General features: G+C 45.0%; 2 protein-coding genes across 11 annotated transcripts; one reads left to right on the plus strand and one right to left on the minus strand.

The window, feature by feature from the left end:
- znf384a (zinc finger protein 384 a) lies at positions 1-12,242 on the plus strand. 10 transcript variants are annotated; one of them, XR_004576264.1, is made up of 13 exons: positions 1-148; positions 1,511-1,578; positions 1,892-2,153; positions 2,387-2,509; positions 2,924-2,962; positions 3,708-3,853; positions 4,012-4,085; positions 4,226-4,450; positions 8,662-8,829; positions 9,233-9,311; positions 9,451-9,609; positions 10,461-11,057; positions 11,332-12,242. XR_004576264.1 is itself a non-coding variant. In XM_029122805.2 (12 exons), the coding sequence occupies exons 2-12, from the start codon at positions 1,516-1,518 to the stop codon at positions 10,842-10,844; spliced, it is 1,722 nt and encodes a 573-aa protein (XP_028978638.2). In that variant the 5' UTR covers positions 1-148; positions 1,511-1,515; the 3' UTR covers positions 10,845-12,242. The 10 variants fall into 10 exon arrangements, 9 of the variants coding, with proteins under 9 accessions (XP_028978638.2, XP_028978644.2, XP_034150654.1 ...); XM_029122805.2 differs by having other exon boundaries at positions 10,461-12,242; XM_029122811.2 differs by lacking the exon at positions 10,461-11,057.
- Positions 12,243-12,274: 32 nt separating this feature from the next.
- flot1a (flotillin 1a) lies at positions 12,275-20,078 on the minus strand. The gene is made up of 13 exons (XM_010901442.5): positions 19,942-20,078; positions 19,017-19,071; positions 18,702-18,777; positions 18,491-18,581; positions 17,916-18,059; positions 16,963-17,082; positions 16,752-16,847; positions 16,433-16,585; positions 15,948-16,129; positions 15,740-15,785; positions 15,332-15,469; positions 15,001-15,165; positions 12,275-14,502 (listed from the first exon to the last, which is right to left on the minus strand). The coding sequence occupies exons 2-13, from the start codon at positions 19,057-19,059 to the stop codon at positions 14,482-14,484; spliced, it is 1,275 nt and encodes a 424-aa protein (XP_010899744.1). The 5' UTR covers positions 19,060-19,071; positions 19,942-20,078; the 3' UTR covers positions 12,275-14,481.
- Between the last annotated feature and the right edge of the window lie 239 nt (positions 20,079-20,317).

Genomic DNA, 20,317 nt, shown 5'->3' on the forward strand with positions numbered 1-20,317 from the left:
GTGTAGATAGTAGACACACAAGAAGGAAAAAGAAAAAAATTGAGGGAAAAAAATCCGTGAATCTGAGGGTTCGGGCGGATTTGGACTAAGTTTCCGAACTGTCCCGACCCGAGGGACCCCCAGGGTTGAGAGGGAATCACCAACACCGGTAATTAACATCGAGTTATTACTCAATTGTTAATTATTTCTGTGTGTCAGAGCAACTCATTCGAGCTGCTTCTCCCCGCTCTGTAAGGACAGCCGGAAGTCTGCATGAAGCTGCGTCTCGCACAGGGGCATTGGCGTCGACGTTTTTTTCTCTCTTCGTTTTTTTTATTTGCGAGTTTTTTTTTCTCCTTTTTTATTTTTTCAGTGTGACGAACATGGAGAGGGATGGAGGCGTAGGGAGTGGGACATTGTTGTTTTCAAGCGGAAGTTTATTTGTTTATTGACTTGAATAATAGGCCGCATAGTAGCAAGCTAGCTAACAAAAGCTGAAATTAATGGAGGCAAGTTAGCTAGCTACGGTAACCTCAAGGAGCTAGCTAGGTAGCCGCTATGTTCTAACTTGGATATCTCTGTTGTTGTTTTGGCCAGCTACCTAACGTTAGCTAGTTTAACAATGTTACCTAGCTAACACCAAAAGCAGTCCATGCATTCAATCGGGCCACCAGTCATTGAGCTAAAATAAAGGGTAGATTATGTGTTTCTTATGCGGTACTGGCCATCCCGTTGTCTGGAAAACTGTCTTATATGCCCTATCCTGGGATAATAAATAATATTGCTAACTTCACAACATAGTTCAATGTTCCTTATTAGAATGGTTCGCAGACACATATCAGTTGCTTGGGTAGTAAGTTAAGAAAGCTAGCTAGTTGCAATAAATAACATACCCTGTTATTCGCCAAGCAGGATGATTTTCACTGACGCATATTTTCCATTTTTACAAAAATGATAGTCGACACAACAGCTCAGTGCATGTCATAATCATTTACATGTGTTAAAAGTGTATTATGCATGCAATGCTGTTTTTATCAAATTACAGACAATCTGCAGAGTATCCATACTTGCATTTTTCGACAAATATCTTACACAGAATGTGCTTTTTAACTAGCCATCAGGCAAATGCTATGTCTATACACCACCACTACTATGCTCTGCATGAGTTTGCATGTAAATTGTTACTCATGACATTTACAATACTGACCAATAACAAAACTTATAAATCTCTGTCCCAGGGCCATGGAGACAATATAGGCCATACGTCTTTTTCCCTACCTCACTGTCAGCATATAGACAGTGGGCGAAATGCATGACAGTTAAGAACACAATGTTAGTTCTGCATTTGTACAGTTTGACATTCGCCGTGCCCTAGAGCCAAACCCTTCTTTCATTTACTCTTGGATATGCTTTATAGTTGCACAGGCAAAGAACTTCAGCCCGATATCACCTTGAGATGAACATGGTCTCATTTCAACTGACAATGAGTAGCTAGCAGGTGTTTATAAGTTATGTTGCTTTTCAATTACAGAAATAATGGAAGATTCCCATTTCAACTCATCATACTTTTGGTCTCCCGTTCCCACAGTACAAGGACAGGTAGAAACCTTATTATTGGACCTTATCTTGAAATGTTCATGGTGTCGAAACTAAAGACACGATGCTTGTTAGTTAGCTCTAACGGATAATGAACTTGCACCTTTGGTGGGGATGGTAAAACCTCCAATACACTATTATTCATGTGTGAGTAACGAGGAAACAAGCCTCCACAAATGATCACTTCTGCCCCTCTCCCCCATTCCCCCTGTCAACCCCACCCACCTCTACTCATTTCCTTATGGCACCTCACCCATGCTCTGTCTTGCCTTTCTCTCTGTTTTCCACCCCTCTTTCCCATGCGCCTCCTCCGTAGATCGAGAACGCCATGTTCCTGAACAAGATGAAGGAGCAGCTGGGCCCCGACAACAAAGGCTCTCCTTCGTTCCCCCATTCCTCCTCCCACTACCCCACCGCCGTGCTCACGATGGACGCGTCGGGGCGCGTGGTGCCCAAACAGGAAGAGGGAGGCGGCGGCGGCGTCCAGCTGAACGCCGTCGGGGGCCACCTGCATCAGCCTCACACCTCGCAGAACATCACGGTGGTGCCGGTCCAGTCCGCCGGCATCATGACGGCAGGTGAGTCGAGCGGCCAGACGCCTCATCGGTCGTTCACCGCCTCGTCCCGTGTTGTATGACGTTTCGCCAGCCGCTAAAAACAACAGGGTAGAAATTGTGTTTCGAATATTTGGGGCATCATTCTGGGGAACGCACTCCGCGCGCCGTTGGTCTTGGGTTTGTTTGATGTGTGCGCCACGGCTCTCTGGACGCGTTGTGGTGCAGCCGGGTCACCGTCTCTGTCTCCCTCTCAGCGGGGCTAGTGATAACCACGCCCCAAGGCACCCTGGTCTCTCAGCCCACCTCCACGCAGTCTTTTGTGTCCGGAGCCCCCGCCACCACCATGATAGTGTCCGCACTTCACCCCACGAACACAGGTAAAACGTCCCCCTTCGCCTGCCCGCCCCGTTCCCCGCTTACCCCAAACTCTTGTTTCTGTGCCCCCACCCCCCCCCCCCCACCCGCTACGACACCTTGTGTTCCTCTACCGGCTTGCAAACCTGTCCCTGCAGGCTCCGTGCAACACACACACACACGTCATTGATGCAGGTATTGAACCTCTACGATCCCGGTCCTCTGTCCACAACCCAACACGCACGACACCACACACACCGCTGCTTGAGCTAACCCCAGCAACACGCTGAAAGCCCGCCCCCGCCCCCTCACTCGTCTGCTAACCTTTAACCTGATCCAACCCCCACCCGACCCTCTGCGGTGAGAGCGAGAGAGGGAGGGAACCGGGTATGGCGCTCCGTGTGTTGAGTGTGTTCTCTTGTTTCGGTTTCTGTCAGAGAGCGGCCAGCACTCCTCTCTCTACTTCTACAGCCACAGTGAGTATCCCCTCCACCACGACTCACCCTGCCCATGACCCCCTCCCCTTATGCCATCATTCAGCCCTACTATCCTGCAGCCTCTGGCCATGCCACACGTCGTGGCTGTGTCCAATGGCAGACAGTTAGAAGCACGGTTTGGTTGTGCAGTCCAGTTGCTCTTCAGGGTTACACGTCTATTGGTTGATACTGTTAAGCTGGGTGAAAGTGGTAAAGCAAATGTACAAAAATGCCTTAAAATGTACGAGGTGATTGGATGTCCCTTTTTCCTGATGAATTTTTGTATGCTCAGGGGTTAGGGTTAGAATCGATGGTCTGCCACTCGTGTTCTTTGGAATGAGGTGGAATTGACCTTCTAGAGGGTTTTTAGATGGCCATGCTATAACGCCCTGCCACTGATGTTGCTGCCGTGTTTCCTGGTGGCTCACTTCCATCCAAACGTTGATTAAAAAATACTTAAACTGACTTCCAAAAATCAATGCACAATATCTGGTCCATTCAAAATAACATAAAACCATTTGGTTCCTTTTTGCTGCTGTGCAAAATTGTCCAGGAACAACCCTAGGCAGTGTAACAGACTCTTTTCGCAGCTTTTGGACGATGCTCCGACAGAAGCAGACAGGCCCCTGGGATGTGTCGTGTGTTTTCTTCAGTCTGTTACTCAGAGCTGTATCCCTCTCTCCTTTCCCCAACCTCTCCTTTCCCCATCCATCTTGTCATGCCCCCCCCCCCCCCCCCCCCCCAGACAAGAAAGATGATGTGATCATCCCTCCGGTTGTCATGCCGACGCCCGGGAAGCGGGGCAGGAAGAAGAAGTTGGTGATGCCCCGGGCGTCCCTCCCCCCGGGAAGTGATGCGTTGATTCTGGCCCACCTGGCGGCCGGGGGACAGGTGATTCAGCCTTTAGGTCATAATACTTCATGACTCCACGAACATGGCATTTAGATCAGTAGGTCAGGTCCCTATTGATCAGCCTGTATGTGTTCGTGCCGTTACTTCAGAATTGGTCAAACAGCGTTTATAAAATACCTTGTTGGGTTGGTTTACAGCACCACGCCGACCCTTACGACCTATCGAACGACGAGGACGAGCACGGGAACAAGGACGGGACCAAGTCGTACCGGTAAGCCCCGCCCGGCTGACACACTCACTATTAGAACTTGGCCCCCGACGTTTATCACCCCCACCGCTCAGCTCCTCCTCAGACAGACTGCCGTCTGCCACGCCGCGTCTCGGGTTCATCTCCCCTCCCTTCGTTCCCAGGTGCCGGATGTGCGCCGTGACGTTCTTCAGCAAGTCGGACATGCAGATCCACGCCAAGTCTCACACGGAGGCCAAGCCTCACAAGTGCCCCCACTGCTCCAAGTCGTTCGCCAACTCCAGCTACCTGGCCCAACACATCCGCATCCACAGCGGAGCCAAGCCCTACACCTGCTCCTACTGCCAGAAAACATTCAGGCAGCTCAGTCACTTACAGCAGCACACACGGTACTGCTGCCTGCTTGCCTTCCTGCCTGCCGTGTGCGTGTGTACGTGTTGCTTGATTTTAGGGTCAACAGACAGTCCAGGATCGAAGCGTTTGTAGACCAGTGACTGCCTTCTACACCGTAGGCCCGAAAACCAGAATGTTCTATAGAATGTGACGTGAAGACGAATATTTAAGTGCCAGGATGTCAAACACATTACCGATTGTCATCTAGTACGTCTTTGCTGCATGCTTCTGAGGAATGTGATGTTGTTCTAAGACGATTGCGTCCGACTGCGTATGTATTTCCTGAAGAATATGTCGGAAGTGGTCTGGTAGAATGTGCCCAGCATGTCGTTGAAGTCATTAGCACGCGAGACAGATCCTGAGGACCGTCTTATCGTCATCTCTACATGGTACTGATATTGTTGTATTTCTATCCATGTCCTGTTTTATTGCGTCATTACGACACGCAGCAGCATTGCATCAGATACACAGATAAAACCTGTTTTTAGGCACTACCACTAATATTGATGTAAAAACATAGCTGTGTGACAGCACTGCAGATATATACAATTATTTGATCCCCTGCTGATTTTGCATGTTTGCCCACTGACAAAGAAATTATCAGTCTATAATTTGAATATAAAATTGCATTTTAATGAGTGAAGTAAGTATTTGATCCCCTCTCAATCAGAAACATTTCTGGCTCCCAGGTGTCTTTTATTCAGGTAACGAGCTGAGATTAGGAGAACACTCTTAAAGGGAGTGCTCCATATCTCAGCTTGTTACCTGCATAAAAGACCCCTGTCCATAGAAGCAATCAATCAATCAGATTCCAAACTCTCCACCATGGCCAAGACCAAAGAGATTGTAGACCTGCACAAGGCTGGAATGGGCTACAAGACCATCGCCAAGCAGATTGGTGAGGTGACAACAGTTGGTGCGATTATTCACAAATGGAGGAAACACAAAAGAACTGTCAATCTCACTCGGTCTGGGGCTCCATGCAAGATCTCACCTCGTGGAGTTGCAATGATCATGAGAACGGTGAGGAATCAGCCCAGAACTACACAGGAGGCTCTTGTCAATGATCTCAAGGCAGCTGGGACCATAGTCACCAATAAATCAATTGGTAACACACTACGCTGTGAAGGACTGAACTCCTGCAGCGCCCGCAAGGTTCTTCTGCTCAAGAAAGCACATGTACAGGGCCGTCTGAAGTTTGCCAATGAACATCTGAATGATTCAGAAGAGAACTGGATGAAACTGTTGTGGTCAGATGAAACCAAAATCGCCGTGTTTGGAGGAGGAGCAATGCTGCAAATACGACCCCAAGAACACCATCCCCACCGTCAAACATGGAGGTGGAAACATTATTCTTTGGGGTGTTTTTCTGCTAAGGGGACAGGACAACTTCACCGCATCAAAGGGACGATGGATGGGGCCATGTACCATCAAATCTTGGGTGACAACCTCCTTCCCTCAGCCAGGGCATTGAACATGGGTCGTGGATGGGTATTCCTGCATGACAATGACCCAAAACACACGGCCAAGACAACAAAGGAGTGGCTCAAGAAGAAGCACTTTAAGGTCCTGGAGTGGCCTAATCAGTCTCCGGACCTTAATCCCGTAGAAAATCTGTGGAGGGAGCTGAAGGTTCGAGTTGCCGAACATCAGCCTCAAAACCTTAATGACTTGGAGAAGATCTGCAAAGAGGAGTGGGACAAAATCCCTGCTGAGATGTGTGCAAACCTGGTCGCCAACTACAAGAAAACGTCTGACCTCTATGATTGCCAACAAGGGTTTTGCCACCAAGTACTAAGTCCTGTTTTGCAGAGGGGTCGAATACTTATTTCAATCATTGAAATGCAAATCAATTCATAAAAACGTTTGACATGCGTCTTTCTGGATTTTTTTGTTGTTATTCTGTCTCTCACTGTTCAAATAGACCAACCATTAAAATTATAGACTGATCATTTCTTTGTCAGTGGGCAAACGTACAAAATCAGCAGGGGATCAAATGTTTTTTTCCCTCACTGTATGTGTAGGTTTAGATTTGACCAGGCCAGTGTATCTACGCTGGTGACGAGTGACTGAGCAGCAGTCCCATTCGTTGCCTGTCAGAACGGCCCCTTCATAGGCTAGTTTTTCAGGACAGGCGGGGCTGGATGAATGTTTTTATTTTTATGAATTGTGATATATATCACTTATGTCCTTATTTCAGTTGATTGCGTTGTCATTGTTATTCATTCTGTGATGTCCATTCTTCCTCTCTTCTTGTCCTCATGCCTCCTCATCTGCTCACTGTCAGCTTCCGTGGTCTTTTTTTCCACTCACGTTCACTCGCATTCAAGCAGACATGCCTTATTTAGTTATTCCGACTGAAGGAACAAACGCCTGTCAGGGATAGAGTACAGAAGCATCAGCAGGGAGGTAGACACCACACCTTCAGTTTGTCCACCGCCTGGTTTAAAATGTCTGGATGTCAGGGCCTTTATGTCTGGTTTGCTAATTTATTTGAGATATAAAGTCACTTATGTGGTTGTTATAATCTTAATAGCTGACGGAATATAAGTAGTTTTAAAGCGTTTTCACTTCACTGTCTTCACACCAAATGTTTGCACATCGCTTCCTTCCTGTCTTTTCCTGACACAAGTATCCTATCTGTGCATCACTTCAACCAGTCCTTCTGAACGTTTCTTGAAATTAGTGTATTCTCCCTTCCTCCCGCTACCGCCCTCACTGTTCTGTCTGTGAAGTGGTCCCTCTCCGTTCTGTCTGTGAAGAGGTCCCTCTCCGTTCTGTCTGTGAAGAGGTCCCTCACCATTCTGTCTGTGAAGTGGTCCCTCACCGTTCTGTCTGTGAAGTGGTCCCTCACCGTTCTGTCTGTGAAGTGGTCCCTCACCGTTCTGTCTGTGAAGTGGTCCCTCAACGTTCTGTCTGTGAAGTGGTCCCTCTCCGTTCTGTCTGTGAAGAGGTCCCTCACCGTTCTGTCTGTGAAGTGGTCCCTCACCGTTCTGTCTGTGAATTGGTCCCTCAACATTCTGTCTGTGAAGTGGTCCCTCTCCGTTCTGTCTGTGAAGAGGTCCCTCACCGTTCTGTCTGTGAAGAGGTCCCTCACCGTTCTGTCTGTGAAGTGGTCCCTCACCGTTCTGTCTGTGAAGAGGTCCCTCACCGTTCTGTCTGTGAAGTGGTCCCTCACCGTTCTGTCTTTGAAGTGGTACCTCTCCGTTCTGTCTGTGAAGTGGTCCCTCAACATTCTGTCTGTGAAGTGGTCCCTCTCCGTTCTGTCTGTGAAGTGGTCCCTCACCGTTCTGTCTGTGAAGTGGTCCCTCAACATTCTGTCTGTGAAGTGGTCCCTCTCCGTTCTGTCTGTGAAGAGGTCCCTCACCGTTCTGTCTGTGAAGAGGTCCCTCACCGTTCTGTCTGTGAAGTGGTCCCTCACCGTTCTGTCTGTGAAGTGGTACCTCTCCGTTCTGTCTGTGAAGTGGTCCCTCAACATTCTGTCTGTGAAGTGGTCCCTCTCCGTTCTGTCTGTGAAGTGGTCCCTCTCCGTTCTGTCTGTGAATTGGTCCCTCTCCGTTCTGTCTGTGAAGTGGTCCCTCTCCGTTCTGTCTGTGAAGTGGTCCCTCAACATTCTGTCTGTGAAGTCGTCCCTCAACATTCTGTCTGTGAAGTGATCCCTCAACATTCTGTCTGTGAAGTGGTCCCTCAACATTCTGTCTGTGAAGTGGTCCCTCAACATTCTGTCTGTGAAGTGGTCCCTCAACATTCTGTCTGTGAAGTGGTACCTCAACATTCTGTCTGTGAAGTGGTCCCTTTCCATTCTGTCCCGAGTTCGACCTCAGACCACACGCCCCTTTCCCCGATGCTAGCCTTAAATGACAAGATGAAGACATGAGCGCTTGTCTTCACTCAAATTCCACGGCAACAGGCCTCAGTAGAAGCACCACACCATACTAGCTGCATAACCGAGGTGGAGAGACAGAGCGAGAGAGAGAGAGAGAGAGAAAACGAGAGAAAGGGAAGGGTGACTGTGCCTGCTGTCTGTTTTCGTACTGTGTTCCGCAACTCTGACACAGCGACAACGAAAAGTGCACACTGTCAGTCATTAAACTGGGGGGGGGGGGTGATTTCAGTATGATTTGATCTCCAGATCCTTCTGATTTGATATACACTATAAATCTCTCCTCTTCTCTCTCTCTCCATCCCCCCCCCCCCCCCTCGTTAGAAACCACACGGAGGGCAAGCCTCACAAGTGCCCCCACTGCTCCAAGTCGTTCGCCAACTCCAGCTACCTGGCCCAACACATCCGCATCCACAGTGGAGCCAAGCCCTACACCTGCTCCTACTGCCAGAAAACATTCAGGCAGCTCAGTCACTTACAGCAGCACCACAGGTAAAACCGGCTGGGCAGAGACCGACCGACAGTCACATTCTACCAAGCCCGATACGTCCCTGTCCGCTCTGTTCTATTCTATTCTGTTTGCTTTTCCCTTTTATTCATTGCCTGCATTGTCGTGTTTCCCGCTTGCTTCATCTCAAAGCGACCCCAGTTCACCCAGACTACCTAATGCTCGTTCTGTCCTACAGTTAAAGGGAGCGGTTGGTTAGATACGTGTTGTGTTTTCACCAGTCGGTGCTGGGGGCTGTTAAGTGATGTTGATTGTTGTATGTGGAATTGGATGTCTTTTTCCATCATCTTATCAGTTCCTTAGGGTGAGGGATGTGTCCTGTGAGTGGTGGGGTTGGCTGGGGTTTCTGGAAGCTGTAGTTAATTACAGGCTGTTTCACTTCCATAGGATCCACACTGGGGACAGACCTTACAAATGTATCCATCCTGGCTGCGAGAAAGCATTCACCCAGCTATCCAACTTACAGGTAGGACTATATCTCCGCATCCAGTTGACAAGTCCAACCAATAGAGCACACATTCCTAACACTTACTCACCTCTGAATTCATTATGAACAGCTAATAAGGTATCCACAAAGGACGTGTCATGATAATGAACTCTTTCAGTCTCACCGACGGCAGCACAACAAAGACAAGCCGTATAAGTGCCACAACTGTAACCGTGGTTACACGGACGCGGCCAGTCTGGAGGTGCACCTGTCCACTCACACGGTGAAGCACGCCAAGCTGTACTCCTGTGGGCTCTGCAACCGCGCCTACACCTCGGTAAGCCGGGCTGACCCCCTCCTCTACCCACCTGCTCAACTGCATCAAGTTACACCCCTTTTTGTCCCAAAAGATATAAGGTTCTCCCAGCGTGTGAAAGAGGCAAAGGCAATGATGTTCAGCGATGTCCTGGTTTAGGGGAGAGGCTACTGCGATGTGAGGGTGGAGACTAATTCACTGTGTTTACTTCTTTCAGTTACTGCAGTTTTAGATTACCTGAAGGACTACTTCAGGTTGCTGTAAGTTGGTTGTTAGTGAAAACATTTAAACAGCTAGTAGTTTGATTTGTTGGTGCCAACCTATAGGGTTTTATAGGATTTTACATGTATAATTTGGCTATGTGGTTAAAGTAATTGCCCAGTGTTTCTTTATTTATGTTAAATATGATCTCTAATAGCCTACAGTATAAGTGAAATATTTTTTTCCTTCACCAAAACATTTTTTGGGGTTAAAGAGCAGCATTTCTATGTTGGAATGATGTGGTTGTATACCGGTTGTTAAACGTTGAACTGAGAATCAAATCACACTCCGAGGAAATATCAAGCATTCATCTGTTCGAGATTAACATTTCCGGTGCGATTTAAAAAAATGTTATCCATGCGTTGGCCACAAAAACATTATTTGGCTATGAGTAAAGAGAAAAGGAAGGGAGAGTTTCACTGGACATTTTACTTTAAATACAATTTCCCCCTTTCTGCAGTAGTCTATATTAACCAAGCCTGTATTCCCTCCCATTCATTTCCATAGACTACATCTAAATGAGTTTGTATGTAGTAGGTGTTCCCAAGATGGTAAGTGTTCACTGTCCACCCGGCCACCTCACACCCGCTCCATACCTCCCTGTTATCCAGGAGACATACCTGATGAAACACATGCGGAAGCACAACCCCGACCCCCTGACTGTGGCAGCCGCTGTCGCCGCCCAGCAGGCCCAGGGCCACACCCCCGGGGGAGGTGGCCGGGGGAGGGGCCGCGGGAGAGGAGGAGGCGGGGCCAACGCGGGGGGCGGTCCCGTGGGGTCAGGCCAGAACCAGCCTAACCCCAACAACCCTCAACAGGGCAGCTACACGCAGACGGAGGGCGTGCCGTGCCCCTTCGACCTGCACCAGTACAAGACGGTGTCGGCCGGCGAGATCCAGTACAAGCAGGTCAGCGTGGCGGACATGTCGGCCCACAAGGACCTCTGCCTGACCGTGTCCACCTCAGCCATCCAGGTGGAGCACATGAACTCATAGAGCGGGAGGATGGACAGACCAGGGGAGGGTTGGGCGGAGGCCGGAGTCACTTTGAAATCAGAGGATGGAATGGAACGAAGGCACAGTGGTCAAACCATTTCAAACAGGCCGCCCTCCCATTTCTCCCCCTACCAGCCTCCCTGGTAAAGACAAAGAACTAACTGAAAAATATAATGGCACTGCTTTGGGCAATGGAGTGGATGGATATATGAGGTAAGACTCAGTCAGACTGAAGAACGGAGGGAGTGAAGAGACGAGCTGAGAGGAAAAGCATGTATGGGATGTGTAGTCCAGTATTGAATGAAGAGATGATATATGAATGGTTCCAAGAATGCACTTAAAGGAGAAGACTTCGGAGGGAGAGAGCGGGGCTGACATAAAGAAGGCACTTAATCAATCTTGTATTTTTTCCCTTCAGTTTCGCATTGTATTTTTTTTTGTTGTATGTACTGTATATTATAATATGTATGCATTTTTCTACCAACAGTGGAATGTTTGAACGAATGGCATGAGAAAGATTGTGCAAGGAAGGTGAGTAAGAACCATCTTAAAAAGAGAGCAGATTTTGTATTTAAAAATGATTTGTTTTTCTATAAACGCCAACTCATTCTTGCAAAGCAAGTGAGATGGTGTAGAATGAGTATTGTGTTACAAGACAAAGAAATGGCTGCCAGGTACTGTTAACAAGTAGTTTTTTAAAAACCTTTCATACTGAATATTACTGTCTACCTTCATTATTGTTATTGTACGCAACTAGCAATGTTACCCTCATTATTATCCATTGGAAATTACTATAATCAGTCCTGTACATGTATATAGAAATAACTTTTTTCATTCAAAAAAGGGAAGGATGTACAACTTTCTGCCACTAAAAGCCGACCAGAGATCGAAATGCATACGAAATAGAAAAACACAAAAGATCTCCGAATTGCTGAAATGTATTTCTAACCCGTCCAATCACAGAGGTGTATTCTGCTCTGTGTTTATCGAGCAGGCTCGTGATTGGCCCGTTCTCTTATGTATACTCCTTGTACTTCATTGTGTCTTTTGAAATACCAATAACAAAGTTCTCACTCTTCTTATTAATGTTACTATCTCTCTTAATACAGTTAACTACCCTTATGCTACACTGGCTGTATATGCACAGTGCACATTCATCTGAACAGACTGTTTCTCCTTATAAGGACAATAAAGGCAGACAGTAGGAGATGACAAAGCGTGTTGTCTTACTCTCCTTTGACTGCATCCAGACATGGTGTTGTCAGGCAGTCTGAAGGTGTGGTACGGTAAACAGTTGAATTATACACCAAAATTATATTGAAATGTTATGTTGGATTGGTGGGGTGAGTGTGTTTGGGATGCACATTTTCAAGTACGGTGCCCCTTTTTACACACCCACACACACAAAAAGAAGACAAGAGGGGACAGGGTTGTGGTTTTGGAATCGAAGGAATTATGTATTTGATAATCAGTAATTCAAGAGTATACATTTCCTACAGAGTAAAAATGATTGGATTCCTAATGACAGCAGTGCAGATACAAAAAAAATGTAAAACAATGGAGGCACATTCCAAGTTTGGTTATGTCCTCAGAAACACTTAACACACACAGTTTAAATATAACTAAAATAAAATGGATCCAATCAACTTCCCATTAAATGTATCCTATTATTTTCATTTAATATATCAGTAACTTAAATAAGCCCAACATGCCATATATGAATATATTAGCAACCACTTGTTATTCCTTGGTAGAACAAGACATGAAAACAGATTGTCTCATTGGTTCAAAGATGGAACCGAACAACAGCATGAGGATAAAGAGGTTTGAGTACTCTGGATTTAACTGAAGGTTAAACCCTTTATGACACAGCCAGAACTGGAGGTGGGGCTCAGAACAGGTTGTCCTTCACAACGTAAAATAAATGTGAAACGTTCACATAAAAAGCGGAGTCACAATAAGAGTTTCTTATTTTCATAAACAGTATAAATTGATTAAAGCTTAAAATACTTCACTTAAAACAGGTACAGTAGTGGCATTTCTACAATAATTACAGCAGGTAATCAAAAATATCCCAAACTATGGTCCTTTGGCTGTTTTTGGATCCTCTGGTTCAGTCCCTGGTTTAGTAATTAACCCATAACAGTAGTGCATCAAGACATCATCAGACTGACAAATCATAAAAATAACCAATACATTATATAATAATCACATGCACAATCTTGTGTTTCACAAACGGGAAAGTATAAGCGTGTGGTGATGGTGAGGTAGAGGGCGACATGGAGTCAAGTTGATGGTCCGCCTCACGTGCTATGGGGTCGGTCCAGCCTTGCTCATCACTACAGCCACATCAGACACGAATCAGACTAGGGCCTTAGACTAGCTGAATGCTCTATTGAACCGACTGATCCGAGGCAATCACTGAATGATGAAGAACCACTGACACTGGGGAATGTCTCTCCTAGTGAACTGGCCATTTTCTGTGCATAAACCAGAAAAGTTGCTACAATTAAACGTCCTGAAAAATCATGCTATTGTAATGAATTCGAACACAACTTGCGTTAGTTTGAATTGGTTATTTCGGGCATGACACCTTGCATTCTACTTCCAACTTAAAAAAAAAAACTGTCTCCCTTAATTATTCATTATCAACTTCTATTACAGTCAATCTGCGGCCCTCCTCAACACAGCAACAACAGTACATCCTGACTAACATTGTAACATACATCTTACAACTTGACAGTGTTAGGTAGAACTGCAATATTCCGTGATAACGTCACATACCTTTGTTTCAATAGGTATAGAAAGGACTCAACCCGTCACCAAGCACTACACAAGTCACATTTGTTAGAATTTCTACATAATTTTTTTGACTAGGTAATTTCTAATGACTCACTTTAAGAAAATCTGAAAACAACATGAAAAGCTTGTTGGGGTCGTAACAGTAATAGATAAATCACTGTGAAAGCGCACATTTCTCAAATAGACACCCATGGAGAATAATGATAATATTGAAACTACAACTGAATTGAATGGCCTAGTCATACTACTTTTCCCCAAGCCTTTTGCAAGTATCCGTTACAATATCAGATTCTTCAATTGGTTAGTATTGGTACATTCACTGTTGATCACAACACACTATTCAAACTCAGTACCAACAAAGCCATGACAACTCTCCATCAAATTCCATTATGTCAAACTATAAAAACTACCAAGTGAAAAATGGAATTGGCCTTTGCCACCGGTTTTCTGATTAGCAAGAGTCTGATAAGGAAAGTACCGGCAGATTTGACAGCACATTTGTGTTGAATTCGGCAGTTAAGATGCACTTAGGGATCGCCAGCAAGGCAGTGTACTCAGGCAGTTATGAAACGGGGAAACGAGAGGCGAATGAAGATGAAACGTTGAGAAAACGGTTAAGGACAGGTAGAAAAAGTGTTAGTGTGCAACGTTGAGATAAGCATAGAAAGGGTCATTAAGACACGGATAGAAAAGAGGATTACTATTAGAGATAAGAGATATAGATATGTTGTTGTTGAAACATACTGGAGGACGTAAGGCTGCAATAGTAGACATGCAGAATCTACAGCCAGGCAGAGGAGCGGTGAAATGTCTGCCTGAGCCCTGGTGCATCTCCTCAGCCCATACGAGTGGTCGCCTGGAGACAGATTGAGAGAGTGGAGGGGAGGTTAGGTGAAAGAGAGAAACTAGTCTTACTACAGAAAACCCACAAGAGCAGGAATTCATAAAAAAGGATACATGAGTTGACTACATCAACTAACATTCTGAAAAAACTAATTTCCTAATTCAAAACGTAGAATGTTCCTGGTATACCTGTGCTCTTCCAGTTTTATGTGTTATATGGCAGTTTGTCACAGTTTTATATATCCTACTCTGTGTTGTAACTATGGACGAGAATTAGTAACCGCTGGTGTAAGGAATTCAGAGACCGACAAAAGGTTTTACAACCCTCTCCTCATGCTGGAAAATTTTTTCACACCCAGATATGACAACTGATTCATCTAGTTTAATAGTCATCAAGCCAATGACAAAAAATACTGCTGAATAGTTCTGAAAATCTTGAACTTCCTGGTAAATAATGGCCATCTTGACATATTCTATGATACATCAAGCTCACTTGGTGCGGCTGTTTCACCTGAGAGATGCTGACACCAGTCAGTTTCTCCACGGCAGCTGGAAGGCGGGTCATAATGTCCAGCACCTCCCCTGTGAGCTTGGCCGCGCCCACTTCGGCACCCCCGCTGGAAACCATGGTGATCTTGTGAGCCTGCCCCAGGGGCTTGCTGATCTCCTCTGCCATCTGGAGGAGGATGGAGAAACATTGTAAAGCTATTCACCCCGTTTCTCACTGCCTAGAAGCTCTCCCAGAGACAAGGGATCCAATTACATTTTTGTACAAATCTACTGACAATATGTGATTGTGGATTTAAAACAGGCCATCTTCAGCTAACAAAGGGATTTCTCACCAGGGGTAACTGCTCCAGCAGCATGTCCACCATGGCTCCCTCCTTGTACTGCTCAAAGGCTTCGGCCTTCTTTGCCATCTGCTCCGCCTCGGCTCTCCCCTTCGCCTCCACGGCAAAGGCCTCGGCATCTCCCTTAATCTGAGTACACAGAGAATGTTCCGGGGTTTTATTAGCATGCTGTGTTGTGGCAGCTTCCTCTGGGTGGAGCTTAACCGAGTGCAGTATTTCGATGTATTCATTTAACCAGCAACGCGACTTGAACGTATATACGAATATTAACTTATTTGCATGAACATGGCTTAGTGACAGAGTATTTAAATGCTTTTCTGGGGACATGTATTTACTGTCAATGCACTTAACTTTTCAGAACCCATCTGGAACATTACTCTTAGCTTTACGCTCACTCACTCTAATAGATTCTGCCTCCGCCTCGGCCTCCATGATGCGCTGGGCACTGTGGGAGGAAAAACATATATTTGTCATTGTGTCACCACTTTGGGTTGGCATGTGAATCAGTGTCAGTGTAGAACATTTTCAGGTTAAACAAAACAAGAATTTCTGAAGAAAAAAAGAGCAACTTTGGGAAAGTTCTGAGAAATCGGCGAGCGGGACTCACCGCTCCGCCTCAGCCAGCTTCTCAAGGCGGTATCTCTCGGCCTCGGCTGGCTTCTTGACCTTGGCCTCCAGCTCCATCTCCCTGCGCGTGATCTCCTGCTCCTGGAGCATGATCTGCTGAGAGCGTTCCACCACCTTCACTTGCATCTTCTCCTCCTCGATGCGTTGCTTGGTCTTGGCCACCTGACGGGGGGAGAGTTAAAATGGTAAGACCAAGAACTCAGTAGAACACTTAGGGCCTTTTAAGAGGTTATGTTCTCCTCAATGCACTTGAATATTTTGTGTTTTACTTTTTGTTTTAAGACTGGGTTTCAATACGCTTCTCAAATATGCAACAGGCCTGTTAGCCAACTAAGATGAATTCGCCGTGATATATCAAGTAGGTCTTTGTTACACTTTACTGTGCAATTTTTTTTAAACAATGAAAACAAAATGATTTTTGTATTAGTATATCCATGTACTAGTATGTTATCATGGACACAGTACCTGCAGCTGGTAGGCCATCTCAGATTCTGCCTTCTTGGTGTTGACCTCAATGTCATAGGAGGCTTTCTTCAGCTCATAGTCTCTCTGAGCCTTGGCCATCTGAATCTCGTTGACATACTGGGCCGAGATCTTCTCCTGCATGGCATGGGCCTCCTACAGACATACAGGGGTGTGACAGAAATAATGGGAAGAAGACTTGAGAAGGAACATTTGAGAAAGAGTGAAGAAAGAGAAATGTAAAGGATAGGGAAAAACCAAGAGAAAGAAAAGGTGACTGATAAAAGGCTGATAGGGCAGACAGAGGGTTGAGGTGTCTCACCCTGATTACAGCATCCCTCTTGAACTGGGCCTCTCCGATGCGGGCATCTTTCTGCACCTGGGCTGTCCTGGACTTGCCCAGGGAGTGGAGGTAGTCCTGGACCACAGAGAGGATAGCGGCATGCAGTATGCTTTTAGTTCAGGCATTGTTGACCTAGCACTGGAGCAGTGGCAGAAATCAAGTTATGGTTGGAAATAGAAAGGATGTTAACCTGGTCGTCATGAACGTCTTTGAGCGTGTAGCTGACCACGCTAATTCCCATGTTTACCAAGTCGGACGAGGCTACCTTAAACACCTCCTCCGAGAACTTCTTCCTGTCTCTGTAGATCTCCTGGGTGGAAGAATAACGTGTTTGGGCCTACATTCTGATAATACATGTTTTTTATTAAGTGTAATTAACAAAATGCCATAAAATATCACTGTTGCTTTGTTTGAGTTATACTCTTTGAAAGGGGTTTGAGAGGCGTCAAGGGGAATATGGTTCCACCACTGGGATGGAAGAACAGAAATCTTTGAGTGGCCCTAGTTTGAGTGGGCCTAGCAGGAGTTGCCCTCCTGAAGAGCTTGGGAAGAGATGTAGGTTTGAGTGTTGCCTCAAGGCAGGGGGGGTCAGTTCCCCTTGCTCTTTCTAAAGGTAAGAACCATTTTCTTGTAGTAAGTGTGAGCTTCAACTGGGTGCCAAAGGAGCAAGCTGGGAAGCGGGGTGACATGAGAATGTTGAACACCAGGTAGTTTTATAGCATTAAAATTAGATTATAAACTGCAATTTGTTTATCTGTAAATGTTGATTTGGCCAGTAGGGATTTCTATATTGAATCCTGGTTGCTGATGCCGTTCTCATAATAAGTAGCATCTTGAGTTTATCCACGTTTCCACTGAGTTTGGTACCGCATCGCTGAAAGGATGTTCTTGTGCTGCAATGGCAATTTTAGATTTTGATTGGGGATGTTGTTAAGGAGGGATATTTAGTGATGTGCTTTACATAATGATGTTTTATATGGCTTTGGTTTAGTATTATTGTATTCTATTTTGGATTTTGTTATGCATCAAATGACTGCCTAAATAAAGGTTAAATCAAATTTTGAACAGCTAATATGGTCTCAAATTTTGCTGTCTTCTCAAACTTATCTGTGACGAATGGGCGTTTAAATGCATTGCGTTCACCTCCACAGTCAGATGGGCAATAATGGCCCTCTGGTGGCCCTCCAGCGTCTCCAAGGCGATCTGGGCGATCTCGCCCTCTGACTTCCCCATGAACATCTGACAGGCTGCGGCCAGCATCTGTTTGTTCTGTCCCTGTATCTTCATCTGGAGAGTACATGGCAAAGGTCAGAGGTTTCTCAGGGCATGCAGCCAAAAACAAGTTTGAAATGTTTTATAACATAATGCTGTAATAACACATTACTAGTGAAACAGATAGCAAACATGATTAATAGGTTGCTTGATAACTACTGGCTTAGAGTGGTCTAGCGTTCAAGGCTGCTGCCTTCGATGCACATATAATACCCAATCATGGGTTTGACTAAGCCCCACTGCTCTTTCAGCAAAAACTCTATCCCGATGTTTCCCACTGTCTCTCTATCCAATAAAGAATAAAATACAAAGCTTTATAAAGAGAAACCTTTACAACTGTGATAAAACCCATGGTGTCGAAACATGTTTAACTGACTGGTGATGTGACGGAACAGCACTTACATCAGCTGAGGAAGAAATGGCAACAGATAGATGGGGAGACTGACCTGGGCGATGCCTGTGACAGAGATGGGTACTCCATGGCGAGTGTAGACTTTGTCACTCTTCACGTTCAGCGTCAGAGTGTTCAGGGAGATCCTGTAAGAAGGGAATAGAGGGAAAGATAGGGTCATTCCACATCCATGTATGATATACTTCAATAAAAGCAAAGGGCTGTACATGTGTCTGCAGAGATGATCAGGAAAGGAGACAGTATACCTCTGGATCTGTTGAACACAGGGAAGCACAAACACTCTTCCTCCAGCAATCATTACTGGAGGAGAACGACAGAACCCTGAGGGAGATGGGGAGAGATAAAGGATGGTAAGATAAGCATGACAGCACTACCATTTTACAACTATAGGATGTGATCGATAGGATTGAATAGATTAAGTTAATATATGCCATTTATAATTTTATTGTAGAGAAAAATACAAGAAAGCCCACCCAGGTCAATTTGCTAGGAACCTCTGTTGCAGAGAGAGCTGGACCAGAATAAATGGATAATATATCTGTCATGATTAGAGAATATACCTGATACGACCATAGCCTCATTTGGACCACATGTGTAGAACATCTTCCCCTGATGCTGTAAAGAATCAAAAACACACAATAAATGCCAAGCTACAATGCGGAGCAATGAGTCTTGAATCTTTTTGGTCTAATTCAATTGGCATATGCATCAATTATTGTCTAGATTGGTTTGACTGCAATCAGTAAGTATATAGAAAAAGTCTAAACTAGAAGACTGAAATAAATAACTTATTTGAATTACATATGAGGCGTAGCATTATTTTTATTGTTTTTTAGTAACTAGGCAGACTTATCCATAGGCTGTGACACCACTAACATCCGTCATGTGCACCTACAGATACCCTTGTCTAACTACAGTTGCCCAGGTATTTAATTGCCTAAAAACAAATGCCAAATAAGACTAAAAAATCTTTCGAAAATGAACAGGGCCTACTATAATTTCCTTAATTTAAATGTTGAATCAATTTACCAAGTACTATTCGAATCGCAAGCAGCTACGACAATTGTAAATGTAACGACACTGATTGAATATCACTTTTTAATAAAATATTTTTTATAGATAATTTTGTCTAAATCCATCAGGCATCAGTCTTATAATCGGATATGCGTAAATGTTGCGCAGCATCTAAATCGCGAGCCAACCCATTGCTTGTATAAAATGTAGAATGACAAGCTGATGTGTCATCAACCATCTACATGTACATCTTCAACAGAAACAAATATCTAAATTAGTGCAAAATAAAAGATGTATTAGTGTAGCTAGCATCCTATATAGCTTAGTGGTAGCAATTCGTTAGCATTGATAAAAATGTATCCAATCCCACTATTATTTTTCCCAGACCCGAATGATGTTGTTTACATTTGTTATTTTCGATACACCGAATTTTAAAAAAAAGGGTTGGAAAAAAAATGTCCGTTCACTTACCAATATGACACAATGAACTAATGCATAAACAAATGTAAAGACGCTTTGCAATAATACTTTTCTTTCTCTCAAGCTTGGTTTTTCTTGCTATGGTCGGTCCCGTAGCACTTTTAGTGTCTATGCATCGTCTCATCCCCATTGCAAAATATACTGTCGCCACCTGGTGGTACGGTCGTGCATTTCATTCAGTCATCAAGTACAAATCAGTTATTTCAAGCAAACGTACTCTGGCTGCAATCTTTTTGTAAGGTTAGCTGCACACCCACATTATAAAGGCAACAAAACGTTCAAGTTAGGTCACACAACTCGGTATTAATAGCATATAATAGGTCACGGCACGAATGCAATAATTTGTATTTGAATGTGTGTAGCCAAA

The sequence above is a fragment of the Esox lucius genome, chromosome 10, assembly GCF_011004845.1.
Source record: "Esox lucius isolate fEsoLuc1 chromosome 10, fEsoLuc1.pri, whole genome shotgun sequence".
In the NCBI taxonomy this organism is placed as follows: Eukaryota; Metazoa; Chordata; class Actinopteri; order Esociformes; family Esocidae; genus Esox; species Esox lucius.